At 38.1% G+C, this 21,393-nt stretch overlaps 1 protein-coding gene and 1 non-coding gene across 15 annotated transcripts in view; both read right to left on the bottom strand.

The window, feature by feature from the left end:
* TCF12 (transcription factor 12) overlaps nt 1-21,393 on the bottom strand; it is a 422,204-nt gene that overhangs the window by 130,552 nt on the left and 270,259 nt on the right. For all 14 annotated transcript variants that reach the window (XM_058294251.1, XM_058294254.2, XM_058294255.1 and 11 more), the window contains one exon: nt 17,301-17,365. In XM_058294251.1, the coding sequence (XP_058150234.1) occupies nt 17,301-17,365 (65 nt within the window). The remainder of the gene's footprint in view (nt 1-17,300; nt 17,366-21,393) is intronic.
* On the bottom strand, nt 7,228-7,336 carry LOC111766526 (U6 spliceosomal RNA). Its single transcript, XR_002798557.1, has one exon. It is a non-coding gene; the product is annotated as a U6 spliceosomal RNA (small nuclear RNA).

Raw genomic sequence — 21,393 nt, 5'->3', positions numbered from 1 at the left:
ACTAGTGATTAAAGAGTATTATCAAAATATTACTACTAACCAAAGTATTTTTCCCTCAACCAACCCTATTATTATCTTTATATCATTTATATATGAACATACATAAACAATTAAGTGTATAGTAAAAGTTGTGAACTTACAAAGCAAACATGCATATAACATCATACAGGGGTCCCATACATCAACCCTCCACCAACACCTTGCATTGTAACGAGACGTTTGTTATAAATTATGAAAGAATATTGTCAAAATCTTACTACTAATCATATTCCTTAACTTACATTTGGTGTGTTTTTCCCGTTCATGTGCAGAATTTCCAAACAACACTCCTCCATCAACACACCACACTGCGGTGGAACATTTGTTACAGATAAGATAATATCATCTGATTGTTACCATGTCCATAGCGTACATTTGGCTCACATTTTCCATACTGCCTCATTATCAACATAGTACATCTTTCGCATAGATGCAAGAATATATTATTATTGCTAACCACAGTCCATAGGTCACTCCATCTGTACTTTTCCCATGCTTCTCCACATTTCCAAGACCCTATAGTAGTAATGTACATTTGCTCTAGCTAACAAAGGACAATCTTGTATCTGTACTACCAACCATAATTCTCACATCCACCTCTTGGTTTACCTTGCAATTCAGTTCCTAGATTATTCTCTAGCATTTTGTCAATTGGCATTTACATACCTAGACTACCATTTTCAGCCACATTCCCATTTATAGTAACTAGCTGTTACTCATTAGGTGTTACCATCCAATCTACCCATTTCCACACTTTTACAGTAAAGCTAATTAAAAATTCTACATACATTAAACATCAGTAGTCTATCTCCGTCCTCCTCTTATCTCCTTTAAGAATCCACCACCTAATACAAGGTCTTGAAGACATTTTCGTACAATTTCTTCTTGAAGTTTTATTTTTATGATTCTTGCTTTTATTTTTAGGTTTTTGTTCCATTTTGAGTTAATTTTTGGATAAGGTGTGAGATAGGGGTCATCTTCCCTTCTTTAGGCTATGGATATCCAATTCTTTTAGTACCATTTGTTGAATAGATAGTTCTGCCCAAACAGTATGTGTTGACAGGCTAGTTAAAAATAACTTGACAATACATGAGGGTCTGTTTCTAAACCATCATTTTGGTTCCATTGGTCTATGGGTCTGTCTTTATGCCAGTACCATGCTGTTTTTACCACTATTTTTAGGTAGTATGATTACAAGTCTGGAGATGAGGGTTTGCTTTTCTTATGATGTTTCTGGCTATTCAGGACCCCTTACCCTTCCAAATTAATTTGATGATTGTGTTTTCAGATTAAAAAAAAAATGATGGTGGAATTTTTATTGGGATTGCATTCAATCTGTGTTTCAATTTGAGAAGTGACACATTAGTCTTCCAATCCATGAGCATGAAATATTCTTCCAGTTATTTAGACCTTTTATGATTTCTTTTAATATTGAGTTGCAGTTTTCTGAATACAAGTGCTTTACATCATTGGTTAAGTTTATTCCTATTTGAGTTTTATCTGTCATATTTTATTTTCCCCACTCTCTGACACTTTTAGTTACTTTTATTGATACAATCTTCATTTCCAGACTCTCTTCCAGGCCTATCTCTCCTCTTTTCTTTTTAGGCTCTAGTACACCATTTAGTATTTCCTGAAAATCTGGTCTCTTGATTAGAAATTCTCTTAGTTTCTGTTTATCTGTGAATATTCTAATCTTGCCCTCATTTTTGAAAGACAGTCTTGCTGGATAGAAGATTCTTGGCTGGAAGTTTGTCTCTTATATTATCTTAAATATATAATACCACTGTCTTCTTGCCTTCATGATTTCTGGTGAGAAATCAGCACTTAATCTTATTGGATATCCCTTATATGTTATGCATTGCTTTTCTCTTGCTGTTCTCAGAATTCTCTCTTTGTCTTTAGCATTTCACATTCTGATGAGTATGTGTCTCAGAGTCGGTCTATTTGGGTTTTTTTCTGATGGGAGTACGTTGTGCTTTTTGGACATGGATATCTGTGTCCTGCAGTAGGGTTGGGAAATTTTCTACCATTATTTCTTCAAATATTCCTTCTGCCCCATTTTCCTTCTCTTTTCCTTATAGGACACCCATGACACAGATGTTTGCATGCCTTTAGCTGTCTTTTAGTTCCCTGAGACTTTATCCAATTTTTTCCATTCTTTTTTTCATCTTTTCTTTTGTATGTTCACTTTCAGAGGTCATTTCTTCAAGCTTACCAATCATTTCTTCTGCCTCCTCAAATCTGCTATTATATAATTCCAATGTTTTTTTAAATTTCATTGATTGCACCTTTCATTCCTATAAGATCTGCTATTTTTCTATGTATGCTTTCAAATTCTTCTTTGTGCTCGTCCAGTGTCTTCTTAATATCCTTAATCTCTTTAGCCATCTCATTGAATTTATTCATGAGATTTGATTGAACATCTATGATTAGTTGTCTCAATTCCTTTATGTCATCTGGAGGCTTATCTTGTTCCTTTAACTGGGCCATGTCTTACAATTTTTGGTGTGGATTGTAATCTTTTGTTGGTGTCTTGACATCTGCATTACTAGAGTATTTATTCTGGGTGCAGTTTTTCTCTTTAGTTTAGGGTTTCCTGCCCTTTCCTCCTTGCTGGTTGTGCAGAAGGAGCCAAGATTGTAATTGGTGCAGTAAGCTGTGGAAGCTCAAGCTGCCCTCATTGCGCCAGGAACCAATGAAGCTTCTCCCAAATTTCTCCTTTGCCAGGGATAGGGACAGAGTCAAAGCTGTGTGGAATAATCCAAGTCAGGCAGGCCTAGACTATAGCTGCCCAGAGAGAGTGATGAAGCTTTATGCCCCTTTCTCCCCTGCCTGGGGCAGGGATGGACCTGTAAGTGTGGGCAGCAATCTATGCAGTGCGGGTCCAAGATGACCACGTTTGCCCTGGTAGACTTCCAATTTTCAGTCAGTGCTAGCCAAAGGTACCTGCAGTTACCTCGATAGGCTGGTGCAGGGGCCAGCAGCCTCCTCCCTGCCAGACGCGGGGCTGAAGCCTAGGCTAGGTCTCCAGGCTGATCTGGGTGAAAGAAACTGGTTCCTACTGTCACTGTGATTTTCTGTCAGCCGGGCTTCCCTTAAGGCTTGGGAAACAGTCAAAATGGCGGGCACCGGACTCTTTTCGACTTGGGCTGATTCACATCCCAGATGTTCCCAGGGTTATATTTTAGCCAGCCGAGTCTTATCAATCAGTAGCCAAAATTGGCAGCCAATGGTCTCCTCCTCCCGTTTTGGGAAATGGAGCTTCCAATTCCAGCCACAGAATAGTTCCTGGGGTGGCTCGTGTCACCAGAGTAGGATAATTGCTGGTCTCCGTGGCTTGGCCGGTAATTTCCCAGAGAGGCTGGTGCAGGAACTCGCAGCTTTCTCCCTAATGGAGGTGAGGCTGGGCGTAGGCTAGAGCTGCAATATGATGTGGATGGAAAGAGGGTGGTCCCCACCAACACTGGGATTTTCAGTCCGCCTGCTTCCCCTTGCGCCAGGTACAGAGTTAAGACGGTGACTTCTGGACTCTTTCTGACTTGGAGAGGCTAAAACTTTAGCAATTCTCAGGATTATACTTTAGCCCGCTGAATTCACTCATTAGTAGCTGAAGTTGGTGCCCAAGTGTCTCTTCCTCCCCTGGTTTGGGGAAGTGGAGCTTTCAATTACAGCTGTGGAACAGCTCCCAAGGAGGCTTGTGCCTACAGTGGAGAATCCGGGGCACAAGCCCCTGTGCCTTGGAGCACTCTATTCATGAATCTTCTCTACAGATGGGCAGTCTCCTCCTTCCATACCTTCAAGGATGCCCTTCCGGCCTCCTGGAGCCCCTGAACAGGTGCTTGAGCTACTCCAGATAGCTCTAGGTGTTTAGTAACTGCCCTGTAGCAGGAGCTGATTCTAGAAGCTCCTTACTCTGCTGCTGCCTTGCTAGTTGTTTATTTTTTAAATAATATTGTAGACAATTTATTTTTATTATTATTTATTTCTCTTCCTTCCCCCCCTGCCCCAGTTGTCTGTTCTGTGTGTCTATTTGCTGTGTTGTCTTCTTTGTCTGCTTCTGTTGTCAGCGGCACAGGAATCTGTGTTTCTTTTTGTTGTGTCATCTTGTTGTGTCAGCTCTCCGTGTGTGCGGCACCATTCCTGGGTAGGCTGCACTTTTTTTCGTGCTGGGCGGCTCTCCTTACGGGGCGCATTCCTTGAGCGTGGGACACCCCTGCGTGGCAGGGCACTCCTTGCAAACATCAGCACTGCACATGGGCCAGCTTCACACGGGTCAAGGAGGCCTGGGGTTTGAACCATGGACCTCTCCCATGTGGTAGACGGACGCCCTAACCACTGGGCCAAGTCTGCTTCCCTTGCTGGTTGTTTTAACAATAAATTTTTAAGAATTGAGTATGCTGTATTTCATAAGGGCACAATAATCCTAGGAATGAGGGATTCTCTTTATTAAAAAAAAAAGATTTTTGTACACTAAAAGTACAAAAATCTGGTCAATGAAATGTTAAAATGAACACATTATGCCATGGAATAAAGAGCTGTTTATCAGTTCTATGAAACCAGTAGAAAAATATTGTTCTATGATTAAAAGTAGGTTTGAAATAAAGAAAATCATATCAAATATTTCTTAAGGAATTCATTTTAAATTTATAGAAATTTATAAAAGAATGACCTCAGGGCGGCAGACTTGGCCCAGTGGTTAGGGCGTCCATTTACCACATGTGAGGTCCTGGTTCAAGCCCCGTCCTCCTTGACCCGTGTGGAGCTGCAGGGGTATTCCCCTCGCAGGGGAGACCCACGCGCAGGGAGTGTGCCCCGTGGGAAGGGCCGCCCAGCGCGGGGGGAGAGTGCAGCCTGCGCATGGATGGCACCGCACGGGCAGAGAGTTGAGGCGGCAAGATGATGCGACGGCAAGATGATGCGACGGAAGGAACGCAGATTCCCATGCACCTGATGGCAACGGAGGCGGACAAAGAGGACACAGCAAATAGACACAGAGAGCAGACAGCCGGGGGGGGGGGGGGGGTGAGAAATGAATGAATAAATAAATCTTTAAAAATAAAAAAAAAAAAAAAAAAAAAAGAATGACCTCAAACTAAATCTAGAGATCAAATAATTAGGTTACTGAAATCATTTCAAATTCATTAAAATTTCAGTCTCAGTAGCTTAAAAACTTGTCCGTAAGCCAATAAAAGTTATGTTTTTAAGGACATCTTGGCCTGGACAACTATTCCATTGATCTCATCCTTTAGGGTTTTTTCTAAATATATTGCCTGAAATCATCCCACCAAGATATATAGCTAAAATTCAAATATTATCAGTCCTCATTGGCAAAGGAAGTCTGTCTTCTTTAGGAGGATGCTTTAAAAAGAAAAAAAGACACTAGCTACATCAGTTTTCATTAATGTTGCATTGTGTAATCACATTCCCAACTAGAAATGGGCCTGTTCCTAAAATTACTATAGAATTACAAGTTTAGAAGGAACTGGAAGACTTTTGTTCAACTACTTCACTAAAACCTCTGCTGGAAAAAAACCTGTAGAAGCCTCGGGTTAACTTTATTAAAGGGTTACAAGAGATCTTAATATATCTTGAATACTAGTGCTCTGTCAGCTACATATTTTGCAATAACTGAATTCTCCTCTGTGCCTTGCCTATTTTTTCATTTTTTAAACTATATTTTTAATTGCTAACAAAGCCTAATTCATCATTTTTCACTTTTCTGGTTATTTCTTTCGGTATCTCAAAGAAACCTTAGTTTAACCCCAAGTTGCAAAGACATTCCTTTGTGTTTTCTTCAAATTTTAGAGTTTAGTTTTTACATTAAGGCCTGAGATCAATCTCAAATGAATTTTTCTGTTTAGTGTGTGAGAGGACTGAGGTTCATATTTGTCCATATGGATATCCAGTTGTTACTTCTTTTGCTGAAGTCTTTACTTTGCCCATTGTAGTACTTTGGGAACTTTGTTGAAAATCAAATGTGGGTGTACTTCCAGGTTCTAGTCTGTCTCATTGTCAAATTTACCAATTATACCCTTAAAACACTGCTTGATACTGTACCTTTATAGTAAGTCTTGTACTCAGGTAGCATAAATTCTTCTATTCTGCCCTTTATTTTTTAAAATTACTTTGGAAATTCTAGGTCCTATGCTTCAGTTTTTAAATTTTAATACTGGTGGGCTTATAAATCGGGTTTCACTGAATCTATAAATCAATTTAGGAACAAGGTACCTCTAAAGAATACTTTCTGGGAAGCGGATATGGCTCAACCAGTTGGGAACCCACCTACCACATGGGAGGTCCTGGGTTGGGGTCCCAGTGCCTCGTAAAGAAGATAAGCAGATGCCTGCACCCACTGCAATGAGCTTGATACCCATACCTCGCCACAATGTCCTAGTTGCTACACCCCGCTGCAATGAGCAGATGCCACAAGCCAGCAAATGTTGCAGGCTGTGGGCAACAGATGTGGCTCAGGCTGCTTGGCACGGGCCTCCCATGTGGGAGGTCCCAGATTCGATTCCCAGGGCTTCCTGGAGAAGGCAAGCAAACAATTAGGAGACAGATGAGAGAACATTTGGGGAGGGGGCAGATCAAAAAAAACAAAGCAAATAAATCTTAAAAAAATAAAAAGAATATTTTCTTCTAATCCATGAATATGGTAAATCTCTGTAATTGCTGGGGTCTTTTAATTTTTTTTTAAGCATTACAGTTTTCAGTGTCAAAGTCTTGTACATGTTTGGTAAAATTTATTCCTAAGTATTTTTTTTTTCAAAGATTTATTTTATTTATTTACCCACGCCCCACTCCCTTGTTGTTTGTGCTTGCTGTCTGCTCATTTTAGCTTTAGGAGGCACCGGGAACCGAATTTGGGACCTCCAATGTGGGAGAGAGGCATTCAATTGCTTCAGCCACCTTAGCTCCCTGGTTTGTTGTATCTCTCATTGTCTTTCCTCTTTGTTGTGTCATCTTGTTGCATCAGCTCACTGTGCCTGCCTGTGATGCCAATTCACATTCTCCAGGAGGCCCAGGGAAACAAACCTGAGACCTCCCATGAGGTAGGCAGGAACTCAACTGCTTGAGCCACATCTGCTTTCCCCTAAGTACTTTTTAGATGCTATTTAAAAGGCATTCCTCTCTTTTCATTGTTTTTTAAAACTAAGGTATACTTTATGTACAGTAAAATGTTCAAATCTTAAGTGTACTCTCAATCACTTCTATGTGTCATCCTTGCACAGAGGCGATGCTAATCTTCACTGTATCATTCCAATTTTAGTATATGTACTGCCAAAGCCAGGACTCAGTTTTGATGCCTGTACTATAGGTCACAAAACATTTCCACCTCCCCAGAAAGTTCCTGTGAGTTCTTTCATAACCAATTCCCTCCTCCCAGAAGTAACCACAATTTGATTTTTATCAACACAGGACAGTTTTGCCTATTATAGAATTTCATATACATGGAATCATCCAGTGCATATTTTGAGATTAGGCTTCTTTGCCTCAGCACAACCACTGAGGAAAATTTTGCTACAGGTACCATTAGATCATTCCATTTTATGGCTTAGCATATTCATTTCATTTATAGCAGCACTGATTAAAGGAACAAACTATGGATTATTTATTTTTCTGTTGATGAACATCTGGGTTGTTTTCAGTTTAAGCTATTATGAATAAAGCTGCTATGAACATTTAGCATAAAGTTTTTTTGTGAACAATGTTTTCATTTTTCTTGGGTAAATACCTATGAAAACATTTGAGTCAAGGGATAGATGCATATTTAACTTCACAAGAAACTGCCAAACAGTTCTCTAAAGTTATATCACTCTATATTCCCACTAGCAATGTATGAGAGATCAGATGGTTCTATATCCTTGAGAGCATTTGATATTAAGTCTTTTTACTTTTAGCTATTCTGTTAGGTATATAGTGATATCTCATTGTGGTTTTAAATTTGCATGTGTCTGATAACTAATAATGTTAACACATTTTCAAGTGTTTATTGGCCATCTGTATATCTTTTGGCAAATATCTACTCAAGTTTTTTGTCCATTAAAAAATCTGTCTTTTTATTATTCAGTTGCTGAGGATTATTATATGCTCCACATATAGGTCCTTTACCAGATATATGTGTTGCAAATATATTCTTAGAGTCTGTGGCTTCTCTTTTCGTTTTCTTCACAGAAATTAAAATTTCTTAATCAAAAATAAAATTAAAATGTTAGGTTCATTAATTTTTCTTTTATGCTTTATAGTTTCTGTGTAGTCTTCTTTCCTTATTTTTGCTAGCAGCTTTACTCTTGTAGCTTTCATGTTTAGGCCTAGGATCCATCTCAAAATTACGTTTGTGTATGATGTAATCTGGGGGTTGAGGTTCTTCCTCGCCCCCCCTACCCCCCATATTGATATATTGTTGTTCAGGACTATTTGTTAAAAAGTTGCTTATTTTCTCACTGAACTGCTATGGTGGTCAATCTTATACAAATACCAAACTGTCTTGATTAGTACTGATTTATACTAAGTCTTGAAATCATACAAGGTAAGTCTTAACTTTGTTCTTCTTTTGCACTGTTGTTTTGGCTCTTCTTAATCCTTTGCCTTTTCAGATGAACTTTTAAATCATCTTGTTGATTTCTATAAAACACTTGAAGTTCTGATTGGAGCTGCATTAAATCTATAGATAGATGTGAGAAGAATGTACCATTCGAAATTATACTGAGTCCTCCAATTCATGAAAATAGTATATCTTGCTACTTACTTAGCTCTACTTTGATTTCTTCAGCCATATTTACACTTTTCATTGTTGAAGTCTGATATTCCTTTTGTTACATTTATTCCAAAGTATTTATGCTTTTTCCCCTTGTTCACACATTATTTTTCAGTAGTTGCTTGTAATGAATTGACTATTTTCAAGCCCTGCAATTTTACAACTTATTCTGGCCCACTGTTTCTTTTCCTTTCCTCTTTCCTTTTTTTTTGCATTCATCACTTCAATAATTAGATCACTTTCACTTTTTCAATAATAATAAGACTCACCACCTTTCAGTTTCTATGCTTCCTCTGCATAGCTGATATCCTATTTCCATCTCTCTAGTTTATTTGTATTTATATTTTGTAAAAAGTCTTACATATACAATATTACCTATATTTGTATTTCATATGACGTTTCACTATGTTATAAAGTTCCATGTTACATTTTTTAGCTTTCCTTCTAGTAATATACATGTCCTTAGACTTTCCCTTTCAACCACTCTCATACCCATATAATAGTACTGCTAGTTACAAACACTATGACATACTTTCACCATTTCCAAAGATTTACAAACAACCTTTTTACCAATTCTGCACATATTAACCCTCAGCTTTTCATTCTCTAACCTCATTGTATTTTCTGGTGACTGATATGCTAGTTATTAACGCCATGAGTTTGCTTCTTATATTTAGTTCATAATAGCACAATCATACACTCTATGTCCTTCTGTATTTGGCTTGCTTCACTTAACATAATGTCCTTCATGTTCATCCATGTTGTCATATGCTTCATGACTTCATTTCTTCTTACTGCTACATAATATTCCATGATGTGTATACACCACAATTTGTTTATCCATTCATGGGTTTATGGACACCCTGGGTTGTTTCCATGTTCTGGTAAGTGTGAATAATGCTGATATGAATAGTGTGCAGATGTCTATCAATCTTGCTGAATGCAATGCTCTCCATTCTTCTGGGTATATACCTATTGGTGGTATTGTTGGGTCATACGGCAAGTGTATATTCAACTTCCCTAAGAAATGCCCAACAGTCCTTCACAGTGGATGTACCATTCTACATTCCCACCAACAGTAAATAAGCATTCCTATCCTTCCACATCCTTTCGAATACTTGAAGTTTTCAGACTTTTTAATAGAGGCCATTCTGATAGATGTGAAATATCTCACTGTAGTTTTGATTTGCATTTCCCTAACTGCTAGTGATGCTGAACCTTTTTTTCAAGTGTTATAGTTTTTTTTTTTTTTGCCATTTGTACTTTCTTCTTTGGGCCAATGTCTATTCAAGTCTTTTGCCCCTTTTTAAATTGGGGCATTTGTCTTTTTATTGTTGAGTTGAATATTTATGCTTTTTTTTTTTTAGAGATTTATTTATTTATTTAAATCCACCCCCTCCCCTGGTTGTCTGTTCTCTGTGTCTATTTTGTTGAGTCTTGTTTCTTTTGTCCGCTATTGTTTCTTTGTCTGCTTCTGCTGTCGTCAGCAGCAGGGAAAGTGTGGGCGGTGCCATTCCTGGGCAGGCTGTACTTTCTTTCCCGTTGGGCGGCTCTCCTTACGGGGCGCACTCCTTGCACATGGGGTTCCCCTACGCGGGGGACACCCCTGCGTGGCAGGGCACTCCTTGCGCGCATCAGCACTGCGCATGGGCCAGCTCCACACGGGTCAAGGAGGCCTGGGGTTTGAACTGTGGACCTCCCATGTGGTAGACAGATGCCCTAACCACTGGGCCAAGTCCGCTTCCCTATTTATGCTTTCTGATGGTACTGTTTCATTAACTTCATTTTCTGATCATTCATTACCAGTGTATAGAAATAGTTTTTTAAAAATAAAATTTATTTCTCCCCGCCCGCCCATAGTCTGCTCTCTGTGTCCATTCACTGTGTGTTCTTCTGTGTCTGCTTGTCTTCTCTTTAGGTAGCACCAGGAAGCAATCCTGGGACTTTCCGGAATGGGAGAGAGGTGCTCAATCTCTTGCGCCACCTCAGCTTCCTGGCTGCTGAGTCTCTTACTATCTCTCCTCTGTCTCTTTTTGTTACATCATCTTGCTGTGTGAGCTCTCTGCTCAGGGCAGCACTCCACTCAGGCCAGCTCGCCGTGCAGGCTAGCATGCCTTCACTAGGAGGTCCTGGGAATCGAACCCTGGACCTCCCATAGAGTAGATGGGAGTTCAATCACTTGACTCACATCCCCTACCCCAATTTTTTTTTTTAAGATTGATTTTTTATTTATTTCTCTCCCCTCCGCCCCCCAACCTCAGTTGTCTGCTCTGTGTTCATTAGCTGTGACCGCTTCCATCGTTATCAGTGGCACGGGAATCTGTGTTTCTTTTTGTTGTGTCATCTTGCTGCGTCAGCTCTCCATGCGTGTGGCGCCACTCCTGGGCAGGCTGGACTTTCTTTCATGCTGGGCAGCTCTCCTTATGGGGCGCACTCCTTGTGCATGGGGCTCCCCTATGCAGGGGACACCCCTACGTGGCAGGAGACTCCTTGCACAAGTCAGCACTGCTCGTGGGCCAGCTCCACATGGGACAAGGAGGTCCTGGTTGGAACCGCGGACCACCCATGTGGTAGGCGGTTGCTCCATCCATTGAGCCAAGTCTGCTTCCCCCCCAATTTTTTATATTGACTTTGTATCCTATGACAAAGTTAAATGTACTTAAGTTTCACAAGTTTATTGATGATTCCTTAAGACTGTCTATGTTTACAGACACGTCTTCTGCAAATACAATTTAACTCATTCCTTTCCAATATTTCTGCCCTTATTTTTCTTGCCTTATTATGGTACTATTAGCTTGACGTTTTTATATCTTTTGTCAAACTGAGAAGGATGCCTTCTATTCTCAGTCTGTTAAGAGGTTTTTTTTGTTTTTTAAGGAAAGTACCAGGGATTGAAAGCGGGACCTCATACATGGGAAACAAGCTCTCAAGCACTGAGCTATATCCTTTCCCCAATGAGAGTTGGTTTTTTCATTTGTTTTTGTTTTCAGGAGGTACCAGGGATCGAACCTGGAACCTTGTACATGGGAAGCAGGTGCCCAACCACTTGAGCTACATCCACTCACCAAGAGATTTTCTGAGGCTGAACATTTGATTTGGTCAAAGCCCTTTCCTTCTTCTATGGAAGAGATCAAATAGGTTTTCTCCTTAATTTTGTTAATATAGTAAACGAAACTGATTACTTTTTTAATCAATTTTTTTTTAATGTCCCCAATTGTGGCTTTTTTGCGTGCTGTCTGCTGTGTCCACCGCAACACTCCTCTGCGTTTTTTTCCTTGTGTCCCTTTTTGTCGTGTCACCTTGCTGAGTCGGCTCTCCCAGCACTTGTGCGTCAGGTAGCACTCCTTCAACCGGGAGGCACTCCACAGCACTTGCGGGTGATCCTGCCTTCACAAGGAGCCCCGGGACGTCTACCCAGGGCCTCCCATATGGTAGACAGGAGCCCAACTGATTGAGCCACAGCTGCTTCCCTAAACTGATAATTTTTTGAATGTTAAATTGAACTTTCATTTCTGGTATAGATACCAGGCAGAAATGATGTACTATCCTTTTTTTTTTCTTGCTATTAGTTTTGCTAATATTTTGCTAAGTATTTTTAGATCTTTGTTCATCTCTCCCTCTCTGGAGAGGTTTTTGAAAAGGAAGGAGAGACAGGCTGAAATTTTGTCAGGTTTGGGTATCTGGTATTGGGCTAATGCTCACCTCAAAATACAAGTTGAGAAGTGTTCGCTCCTCTATTTTCTAAAATAATTTGTGTAAGACTGTGTTATTTCTTACCTAAGTATTTTGATCAAATTACTCAGTAAAACCATTTGGACCTCAAGCTTTCTTTGTGTGAAGGATTTTTTTTGAAACTAACTCAATTTCACTAATAGATACAGAACTATATGGATTTTGTTTCATCCTGTCTCCTTTGCTAATTTTTTGCCAATGTGCTTATTTCTTTTGTCTAAGCTGTCAAATTTGCTGAACTAAGATATTCATACTATTTCCTTAATATCCTCTGAATGCATACGTAATTTATAGTGATGACCTTTCTTTAATTCCTGAACCTGCAATTCATGTTTTCTCTTCTCCTTCCCTTAGGCCCTTCAAAACCTTCACTCTCTCTTTAGACTACCTAGGGGTTATTAATTTTATGGATCTTTTCAAAGAATCAAATTTTGTAATTTTTCCCTCTGTTACATTAATTCGTGCTGTTATTTTTATTCCTTCCTTCCACATACTTTGGGTTTACTTTGTGCTATTTGGGGTAGATCCTCAGGTCAATCACTATAGACCTGCTTTTCTAATACAGACATTTAAAGCTATACATTTTCTTTTAGGCACTGCTCTCGCTGCATCCCACAAATTTTATGTCAAATTTTTATTATCGTTCAGATAGAAATATTTTCTAGTTTCCTTTGTGATTTATTTTATGACAAATAAGTTATTTAGATGTGTGTTGTGTAATTTCCAAATATTTGATGTTTGTTTCAATATCTAACTGACTTCTAATTTAATTCTGTTGTAGACAGAGAACTCACTCTGTATGATTTCAAATATTGTCACCAGCATATTGTCAATCTTGCTGAATGAATGAGTCCTTGAAATGAATTTATATTCTTTAGTTGTTGGAAGTAGAGTTCTCTAAATATCAATTAGGTCAAGGTGGTTGATGTTAATCTGAGCTATCTGTCAATTGTTGAGAGGCATTCAAATTTCCCACTGTGACTGTGAATTTATTTCTCCCTTTAATTATAAATTCTATCAACTGTTGCTTCATTAATTTTTGAAGCTCCATTATTAGGTGTATACACATTTATCATTGTTATAGCTTCCTGATATACTGACTCTTTTATCATTAGCATATGTCCCCATATTTAAGAACTGACACATAATAAAAATGGCTATAATGGAAAGAGACGGTACAAAAGCAGCAAATGATATGAGTGATTTTCCAAATAACTAAGACTCAACCGAGTTTTTAATTGTCATTTTCTCAAGAATGTAATATCTGAATTGTGGTGAAACTTAAATCTCTGTGAACAAAATTAAGACTCTGCTATCTTTTGGGTTTGAACAAGTTAAGAAACACTGTCATAATGATAAAATGAATTTTTACTTAACTGTGGCAGTTTTTAAAGTATTATACCTATGTTACTAAAGATGCTGGCTTCAATGCTGTGTTGTATCAATAAAAAAAATTCAATTGCAGCATGATCTATCAATGCTTCCAGTAATACTACTTGCTACACCAGTTTCCTTTTAATGGCTCATCAGTTATGTGATTGCCGTGAAGGTAATATGAGGAGACTCATTTAGCAACATATTATTACATCATCTTAACATGAAGTAAGGCCCATCAGGCATTATTAAATTAGCCTGTATTTTGCAGTATGTCAGCAGCATTTTATGTACACAGAGTTAATGTTCCTTGGGGGATTTTGTTGAAGAAAAACGGTTTCAAGGTGGTATATGGATATCATTTGGTAGTCACTATTTATACTTCCTTCTATTATCATTATGTGGTTACAATTTTTATGTCACTTGTGACTCTAGGTAGGACAAAATGGCAGTCAATTTGTGTTTCAGTGAAATTTTTTCCTTCTCTAATCCATCATAATAAGTACTCTATATTTTTTTATTTTTTAAAGATTTATTTATTTCTCTCCCCTTCCCCCCAGGTGTCTGCTCTCTGCGTCCATTTGCTGTGTGTTCTTCTGAGTCCACTTGTATTATCAGGAGGCACTGGGAAACGGCATCTCTTTTTTGCTGCGTCATCTTGCTGCGTCAGCTCTCCATCTGTGCGGTGCCACTCCTGGTTGGGCAATGCTTTTTTCACGTGGGGTGGCTCTCCTTCAGGGGCGCACTCCTTGTGTGGCCCACTCCTTGCGTGTGGTGCTCCGTTACGCAGGGGTGCCCCTGCATGGCACAGCACTCCTTCTGTGTGGCAGCACTGCACTTGAGCCAGCTCACCACACGGGTTAGGAGGCCCTGGGTCTAGAACCCTGGACCCTCCATATGGTAGACAGACGCTCTATCAGTTGAGTCATGTACGCTTCCCATAACGAGTATTCTTTAGAATACAGGTTTGTCTTTGAATGAAATGAAGTATCTTTTTTAACTCTTGAATTTCTTGAATGTAGTCAGGCATAAAATCAGCTAGTATTATACATTAGAATTTCTCCTAGATATTGCAGCATAGCTTTCATGAGTGAATGGAGTTTAACTGTCAGAGATCTTCAAAGAAAGTGCAAGTAAAAATTACTAATCCTATTTATGAAATGAGGAAATCTATGAAGAGATGGAATTTGAGGTTAAATGACTTGTCTTAAGACCACAAGGTCAATAACTTGCAGAGAAAGAATTTAAACTTCAGTTTAAATTCAGTTTAAACTTCAGTCTTCTAAATCTTATATCCCTTCCTTCTTATCACCCTCACCAACCTTCTATTATTTATCAGGAACTGAAAATAAATCTTTCATTCATATATCTGATAACAAATAATCATATCTGGTATGGTGTTATTAGACATTCTTATACTATAAGAAAATCTTATACTAAGATTCAATAATGCATGATCAAGTTTATATTTAAGTTCTAGGTAAAAAGAACTTTAAGGTCTTGAAGCAGGCTGGCAGACAAATCTACTCATGATATGTCACACTGGCAGATTGCAGAGTACCTTATATCTGCAGGGCTCTTTGTAATTATTTTTATTAACTATTCATTGTCAAAATGATATAAATTAGTTAATATTTTATTTTGTTGTGAAAAGATCCAGAGGAAATGGTTAAGTGACCTGAGAACCTTGACAATGAGGGAAATGTAGTTGAATTTAGAAATTAGATCCTGAGGGACGAAACGGGGTCCCTGTTATGGGACGAGCGGGGTCCCTGTTGCGGGACGAGTGGGGTCCCGTTGTGGGACGAGCGGGGTCCCTGTTGAGGGACGAGTGGGGTCCCATTGTGGGACGAGAGGGGTCCCTGGCGTGGGGAAGAAAGCCTCGTATGGCCGCTGAGGCTTCCCTCGGGGGCTCCGAAGGCGTGGAGGGCGCACGACCCAGGAAGGAGTCGCGGAGATAGGCTGATGGCACAAGTCTGGTTTATTGCGGAAGGGGATGCAGATTTATAGGATTGGGGAGTGGTGTGGCGGGTTCTGATTGGCTAGGGCAAATGCTGTTTCCATATAAGGCAATAATCTGGCATTGGGCTAGTGATTGGCCAGTAGAGTATGTGCTAACTCTTGATAGGCTGACACTGTTAAGGTGGTTGTAAGCTGTTGCTGGGCAAACAGTGTACTAAGAGATTAGGTTCAAGGGAGGGGGGAGGGGAAGTGAGAGCTGGGCTAGGCGGGAGATAGGAAGGGGGAGGGCCGTGCCGGCTAGCCGTTAGCAGCAAAGGCCTAGTCAGGCGTGGTCACCTTGTCTAGGCCCAGTGGGCAGAGGCGGTGTCACCTCTTGCCGTACTGTTTGCCACTGAGGCAAGCCGGGTGCCCCTCCTCCCACAAGATCCAAGGACCTAGGCCAATTCATTAAAGAATTCAAACTCGAATTATGAAATATGAGTTCTCATATCAGTTATAAATTACAGAAATGTTACACTTTTTAATCCTTATTTAATCTGGCCAAAAAGTTAGAATATTGTGGTCCTTGTTTTTGGATATTGCTAGAACCACTGGCTATTGACAGAAATCTAATCTATTTCTAAACAGCTATAATGAAATAATTAAAACAAATCATCAACATAGAAAATAAAGCAATCATAAATAACACCACTAAAAACTGAAAATCACCTGGATGAGAACAGAGTATGTTTGGTAAGATTCTCAAGTGAATCTGTAAGTACACTGAGTATTCAGGATTCTGAGTCTAAAGATATGGGAAGCATAAAAAAGCAGAAACCGGGAGCTGGTATAGCTCCGTGGTTGAGCACTTGCTTCACATGTACAACGACCCAGGTTATATATCTAAAAAAAAAGACAGAATGGAGTTGGCTATTTGTTTCAATGCAATATACTAGGAGGAATCAAAGTTTCCAAGTCAAAGAAACCTTGGGAAGCTTAAAAAGGTTGGTTAGATGCATGATTGAAATGAAAATACTTTCAATGTTAATGGTAAGTTTAATATTACAACAATCATATGTTCTTCATCTTGTGAATCAGTAACTCTTCTGCTCTTCCTATGAAGAAATATTCAAAAGCCATTTTTAGAAATAACAGGCATTTTAGAAAGGGGTAAGGAGGAAGATCAAGTGCTATTTTGTTTGTAGTTAAAACTGAGGTAAATTTTAAAATCGTTGATGATAGAAGACAGTACGGTGAATTAGAGAAGGGAAGCCATTATAAGCTGAGGAAGTATAAGATAAGAAAATATATTTAACTGATAAATAACCACCACTTTTTGTCACAAATTAAACAAACAATGGTGCAATAGAGTAGACAGATTCCTGCCTCCTCTACTATTAAAGCCTTTTTTTATGTGTTATAAAATTATCTCTTTTGTATTCATTAAACTTACTTGACAGCCTGGTAATCCCGTGTCTCTGCTGTATAGGGAAAATGAGCCTCTGTCTGATGTTTTTCCTATAAAACAAAAAAAATAATATTATATAAAAACTCATTTGCTGACAAACAATTTGGCTTCCAGACTATTCATGGTAGCTATACTGGGGTTTAGAAGTAGAGAGATCAAACTAGAAACAAGAGGATAAAATCCAAGAAATAAGTCTGAAAAATCTTAAAAAGCTTACTACCACTAATAGCCAAATTCTGACTTTCTGTATAAAATGGTATGAATTTTATTTTTGATGCAAAACTTTAAAAATACATTTTAAAAAAACAGAAAAAAATAGCCACCTATATAGCCAACTGTATGATCCATATAGCTGCTAGTGAGAATAACATTTTCCCATATTTGCTTCAGATTAAACATCTCTCCCTTTCTCTTCTCTCAGGAATAAAAGCAGTAGCAATACAACTCAAATCCCAACCCATACTCCAAAGAAAACATTATCATGGAGTTGGACTGTATGATTTCCACATATATTTTGTACTTTTAATATATATATGCATGTACTTGAACAACACTCATTATTGCTTGTGTTTAATATATTAAACAGATGAGATTACATGGTATCCTTCTGAAGTCTGCACTTTCATGCAATATTATATTTTGAGTTCCATACTGATAATACACTTAGTTCATTCATTTTTACTGCTATAAAATGTTATATTATACAAATAAAACCAGTTTTTCTGACTGAAAGATAGCCTGTTTCTACTATTTTTGTTTTCAGAAACAGTGTTGAAACAAATATCCATGTACATGTCTTGTACACATGCACAAGAGTTTAACTAATATAGTTACAAAGAAGCAGAGTGGCTGGATTAAAGGATGTATGCATACTTTCAACTTCACAGGTATTCATTACTACTCTCAAATTTGTTGTGCCAATTTACAGTCTTTCTGACAATACACTAGAATTCCTGTTGGAACTATATCCACAGTTCAAAAGTCAGATGGCCAAGTGTCAGGAATGGTATTTGCCAGTATCTTGAGGGAGAGAGGCCGCCTCACAGTGCTGACAATTAATAGCAATGTTCACACTCAGTTGCTCGTGTCCCCCCCACCCCCAATTTTGAAAATTCTGTAGTCTGTAAGTATGTTCAGAAAGTGAATATACAAGTATTATATAGTTTTTATCTAAACAGACCCTCACAAATAGACATGTGGTTTAGAAAGATTTCTACAAAGAGATCACATGGTTTTATAACACCAAAGTTGAAAGCACAAGTAAGTATTAGAACAATGGCAGAGCTGATTCTTGTTCTCAATTCCAAGGTAAAAACAATAACAATGTAATTAGATCTGAGAAGAGAAAAGTATTTTGAAATTAGTGAATTGCTAGACTGTGATTATATAAAAATGTACAGTTTATTAATAAATAACTCTACACATGGTTGGGATGCTCAAAACTGTTCGCTGATAAAGTACATGATTTTAAAAGAAGTTGGAGACATGAATAAACATTTCATTAAAGTATACATGAAACACTGACAAATCCTAATGTAGGTATTTTACAACTCTAAATCCGGTTATTACTGACCCTTTGTAAATGCAAAATAATCTTTGTAATAATAAATCTACATTATCAGAAAATACTGGAACAAGCAGGAGTATAATTTCTGAACCCATTAGAGCTATTACAAAATGATCTTAAGAAGTGCCTCTTGTCTGTTACAGAAGAGGCATATATTTCAGATGAACAAATGCCAACACATAAAAAAATACAGATTTATAAAACAGATTAAAGTGGTATATTTGCTTTACATTTCACTATATAAATTATATGCTCTATATTAAGAACTTTATTTTGCAAAACATATATATGAAATAAAAAGGAATTAAATATAACTAAGGATGCATATCTTATAAACAAGACTGCAGGAAAGAATTAGGGTGATGTCGTGGGGTTTTTTACAATACTCTAACGGTCTTCAGTAAACTGAATTCACAAAACCATAAAAGGACTGTACATTTGCAATTTTGCTATCTCCTCCCTATGTTGCATTAAAATAGAACAGAAACCCTCCTGGACCAAGATGGGAAATGGTGATGCAGAATGGTTAATAGAAAGGAGATTGCTGGGAAAAAATTAAAAACTGCAAATAAAGTTTGGAAGAATTGTTTTATTAGTCAAACAAGTTTGTCAGATACTAAAAATCATTCTCAACATGTTTTTAACTTTAATAAATTGCTGCCTTTAAATCCTGTCTCATATGACATGACAAAACTGGGAGACTACATTGAACTATACTGACATTTGTTAAGATGCCATAAACTTAAAAAAAAAAAAAAAAGTCCGAGTGTAAGACCACATGGTGTACTGGAGTTGCTTTAGCTATTTACCGCAATATACTATCAACTTACTGATGGTTGAAATACTCACCAAATCCTTTCTACCTTGCAAATTCCTGAAACACTGTTTCAAACAACCAGTAAAACTTAAAGCTAAGCAACAATTTAAAGTTTATTAAAAAAATTTTTGAATAAAAATGTTGAAATGAAAAAGGGAACAAAGCAAGATACCAATATTAGTTCTGTTTTAAAATAAAGCATAGCTTTCAAATACAATTTTAACTACCTGTGTGGAGGCTACCCATTTAATAATTTAAGGAAATATATACATTTACTTTCCTTTGCCCATTAAAGTTTCTAAACATCCTCTTCCTTTCAGAGAATATTAATCTGAGAGAATGAAAACTAATTTAACATGAGTTAAAAATACTACAAAATTTCTTCTGAAATGGAAAGTTGATAGCTTGTGTTTTTTTTTAAAGATTTATTTTATTTATTTATTTCTCTCCCCTTCCCCTGTCTCACCCCACTTGTCTGTTCTCTGTGTCTATTCACTGCATGTTCTTCTTTGTCCGATTCTGTTGTTGTCAGTGGCACAGGAATCTGTGTTTCTTTTTGTTGTGTCATATTGTGTGTTAGCTCTCCGTGTGTGCAGCGCCATTCTTGGGCAGGCTGCACTTTCTTAAGTGCTGGGTGGCTCTCCTTAAGGAGCGCACTCCTTGCGTGTGGGGCTCCCATATGCGGGGGACACCCCTGCGTGGCACGACACTTCTTGCACACATCAGCACTGTGCACGGGCCAGCTCCACACGGGTCAAGGAGACCCGGGATTTGAACCCCGGACCTCCCATGTGGTAGACGGACGCCCTAACCACTGGGCCAAGTCCGCTTCCCATAGCTTGTTTTTTAAGATAATTCTTAACTTATTCAAAAGAGAGAGTGAAATGTAAATACATTTTTATTTCATCTTTATTTATTAGGAACTACTTTTCTTAGGGACTTAAACATTTGAGTACCCTGGAACAAAACAATGCTTACTCCGTCTGAGACTTAGAAAGCATTCCCATTTAATTCTTTCAAAATTATTTTCACAAGTATTATTTTCATGAATTAAAACAACTCAGATAATTACCTTTATTTTATCACAAGTAACTGACAAGAAAAACCTGTGGCAATATTAAAGGGTTGTTAATTTTTACACAAATATCATACATAGATGCATGTGTGGATAACCTTAATGGTAACTTAGTTTGAACACAGTTTAACAGTTTAAGAACCATTAATGGGGAGCAGATATATATAGCTCAATGATCGAGTGCCTGCTTCTCATGTACAAGGTCCTTGGTTTAATCCCAGGTACCTTCTTAAAAAAACAAAATTACCCCCCAAAAAACAAAACTATTAGTAAATTAGCAAATATTTAATCCCCCTGAAACACCTATGAAAACATTATTACAAAAATTAACTGGAAGTCTTAAATGCATATAGAAAAATACAGAGAATTACAAAGCATACTGATAATCATCAAAATGTTAAAAAAATAAACTTGCTACATGGTAACATACACACATATACACAGATTTTTTAGGTATCGGGAGCCTGGGATTGAACATGGGACTCATATGTGGGATACCACACCGGATCCTCTGTTTTGCTTTTGTTTTTTTTGCTTCGTTTGTTTTTATTATTAGGAGGCACCAGGAACCAAACCCAGGACCTCCTGTGTGGGAAGAAGGCACTCAATCGCTTGAGCA

Source organism: Dasypus novemcinctus, chromosome 3 (assembly GCF_030445035.2).
Source record: "Dasypus novemcinctus isolate mDasNov1 chromosome 3, mDasNov1.1.hap2, whole genome shotgun sequence".
NCBI classification, from domain to species: Eukaryota; Metazoa; Chordata; class Mammalia; order Cingulata; family Dasypodidae; genus Dasypus; species Dasypus novemcinctus.
This window is presented reverse-complemented; position numbering and strand designations above follow the sequence as displayed.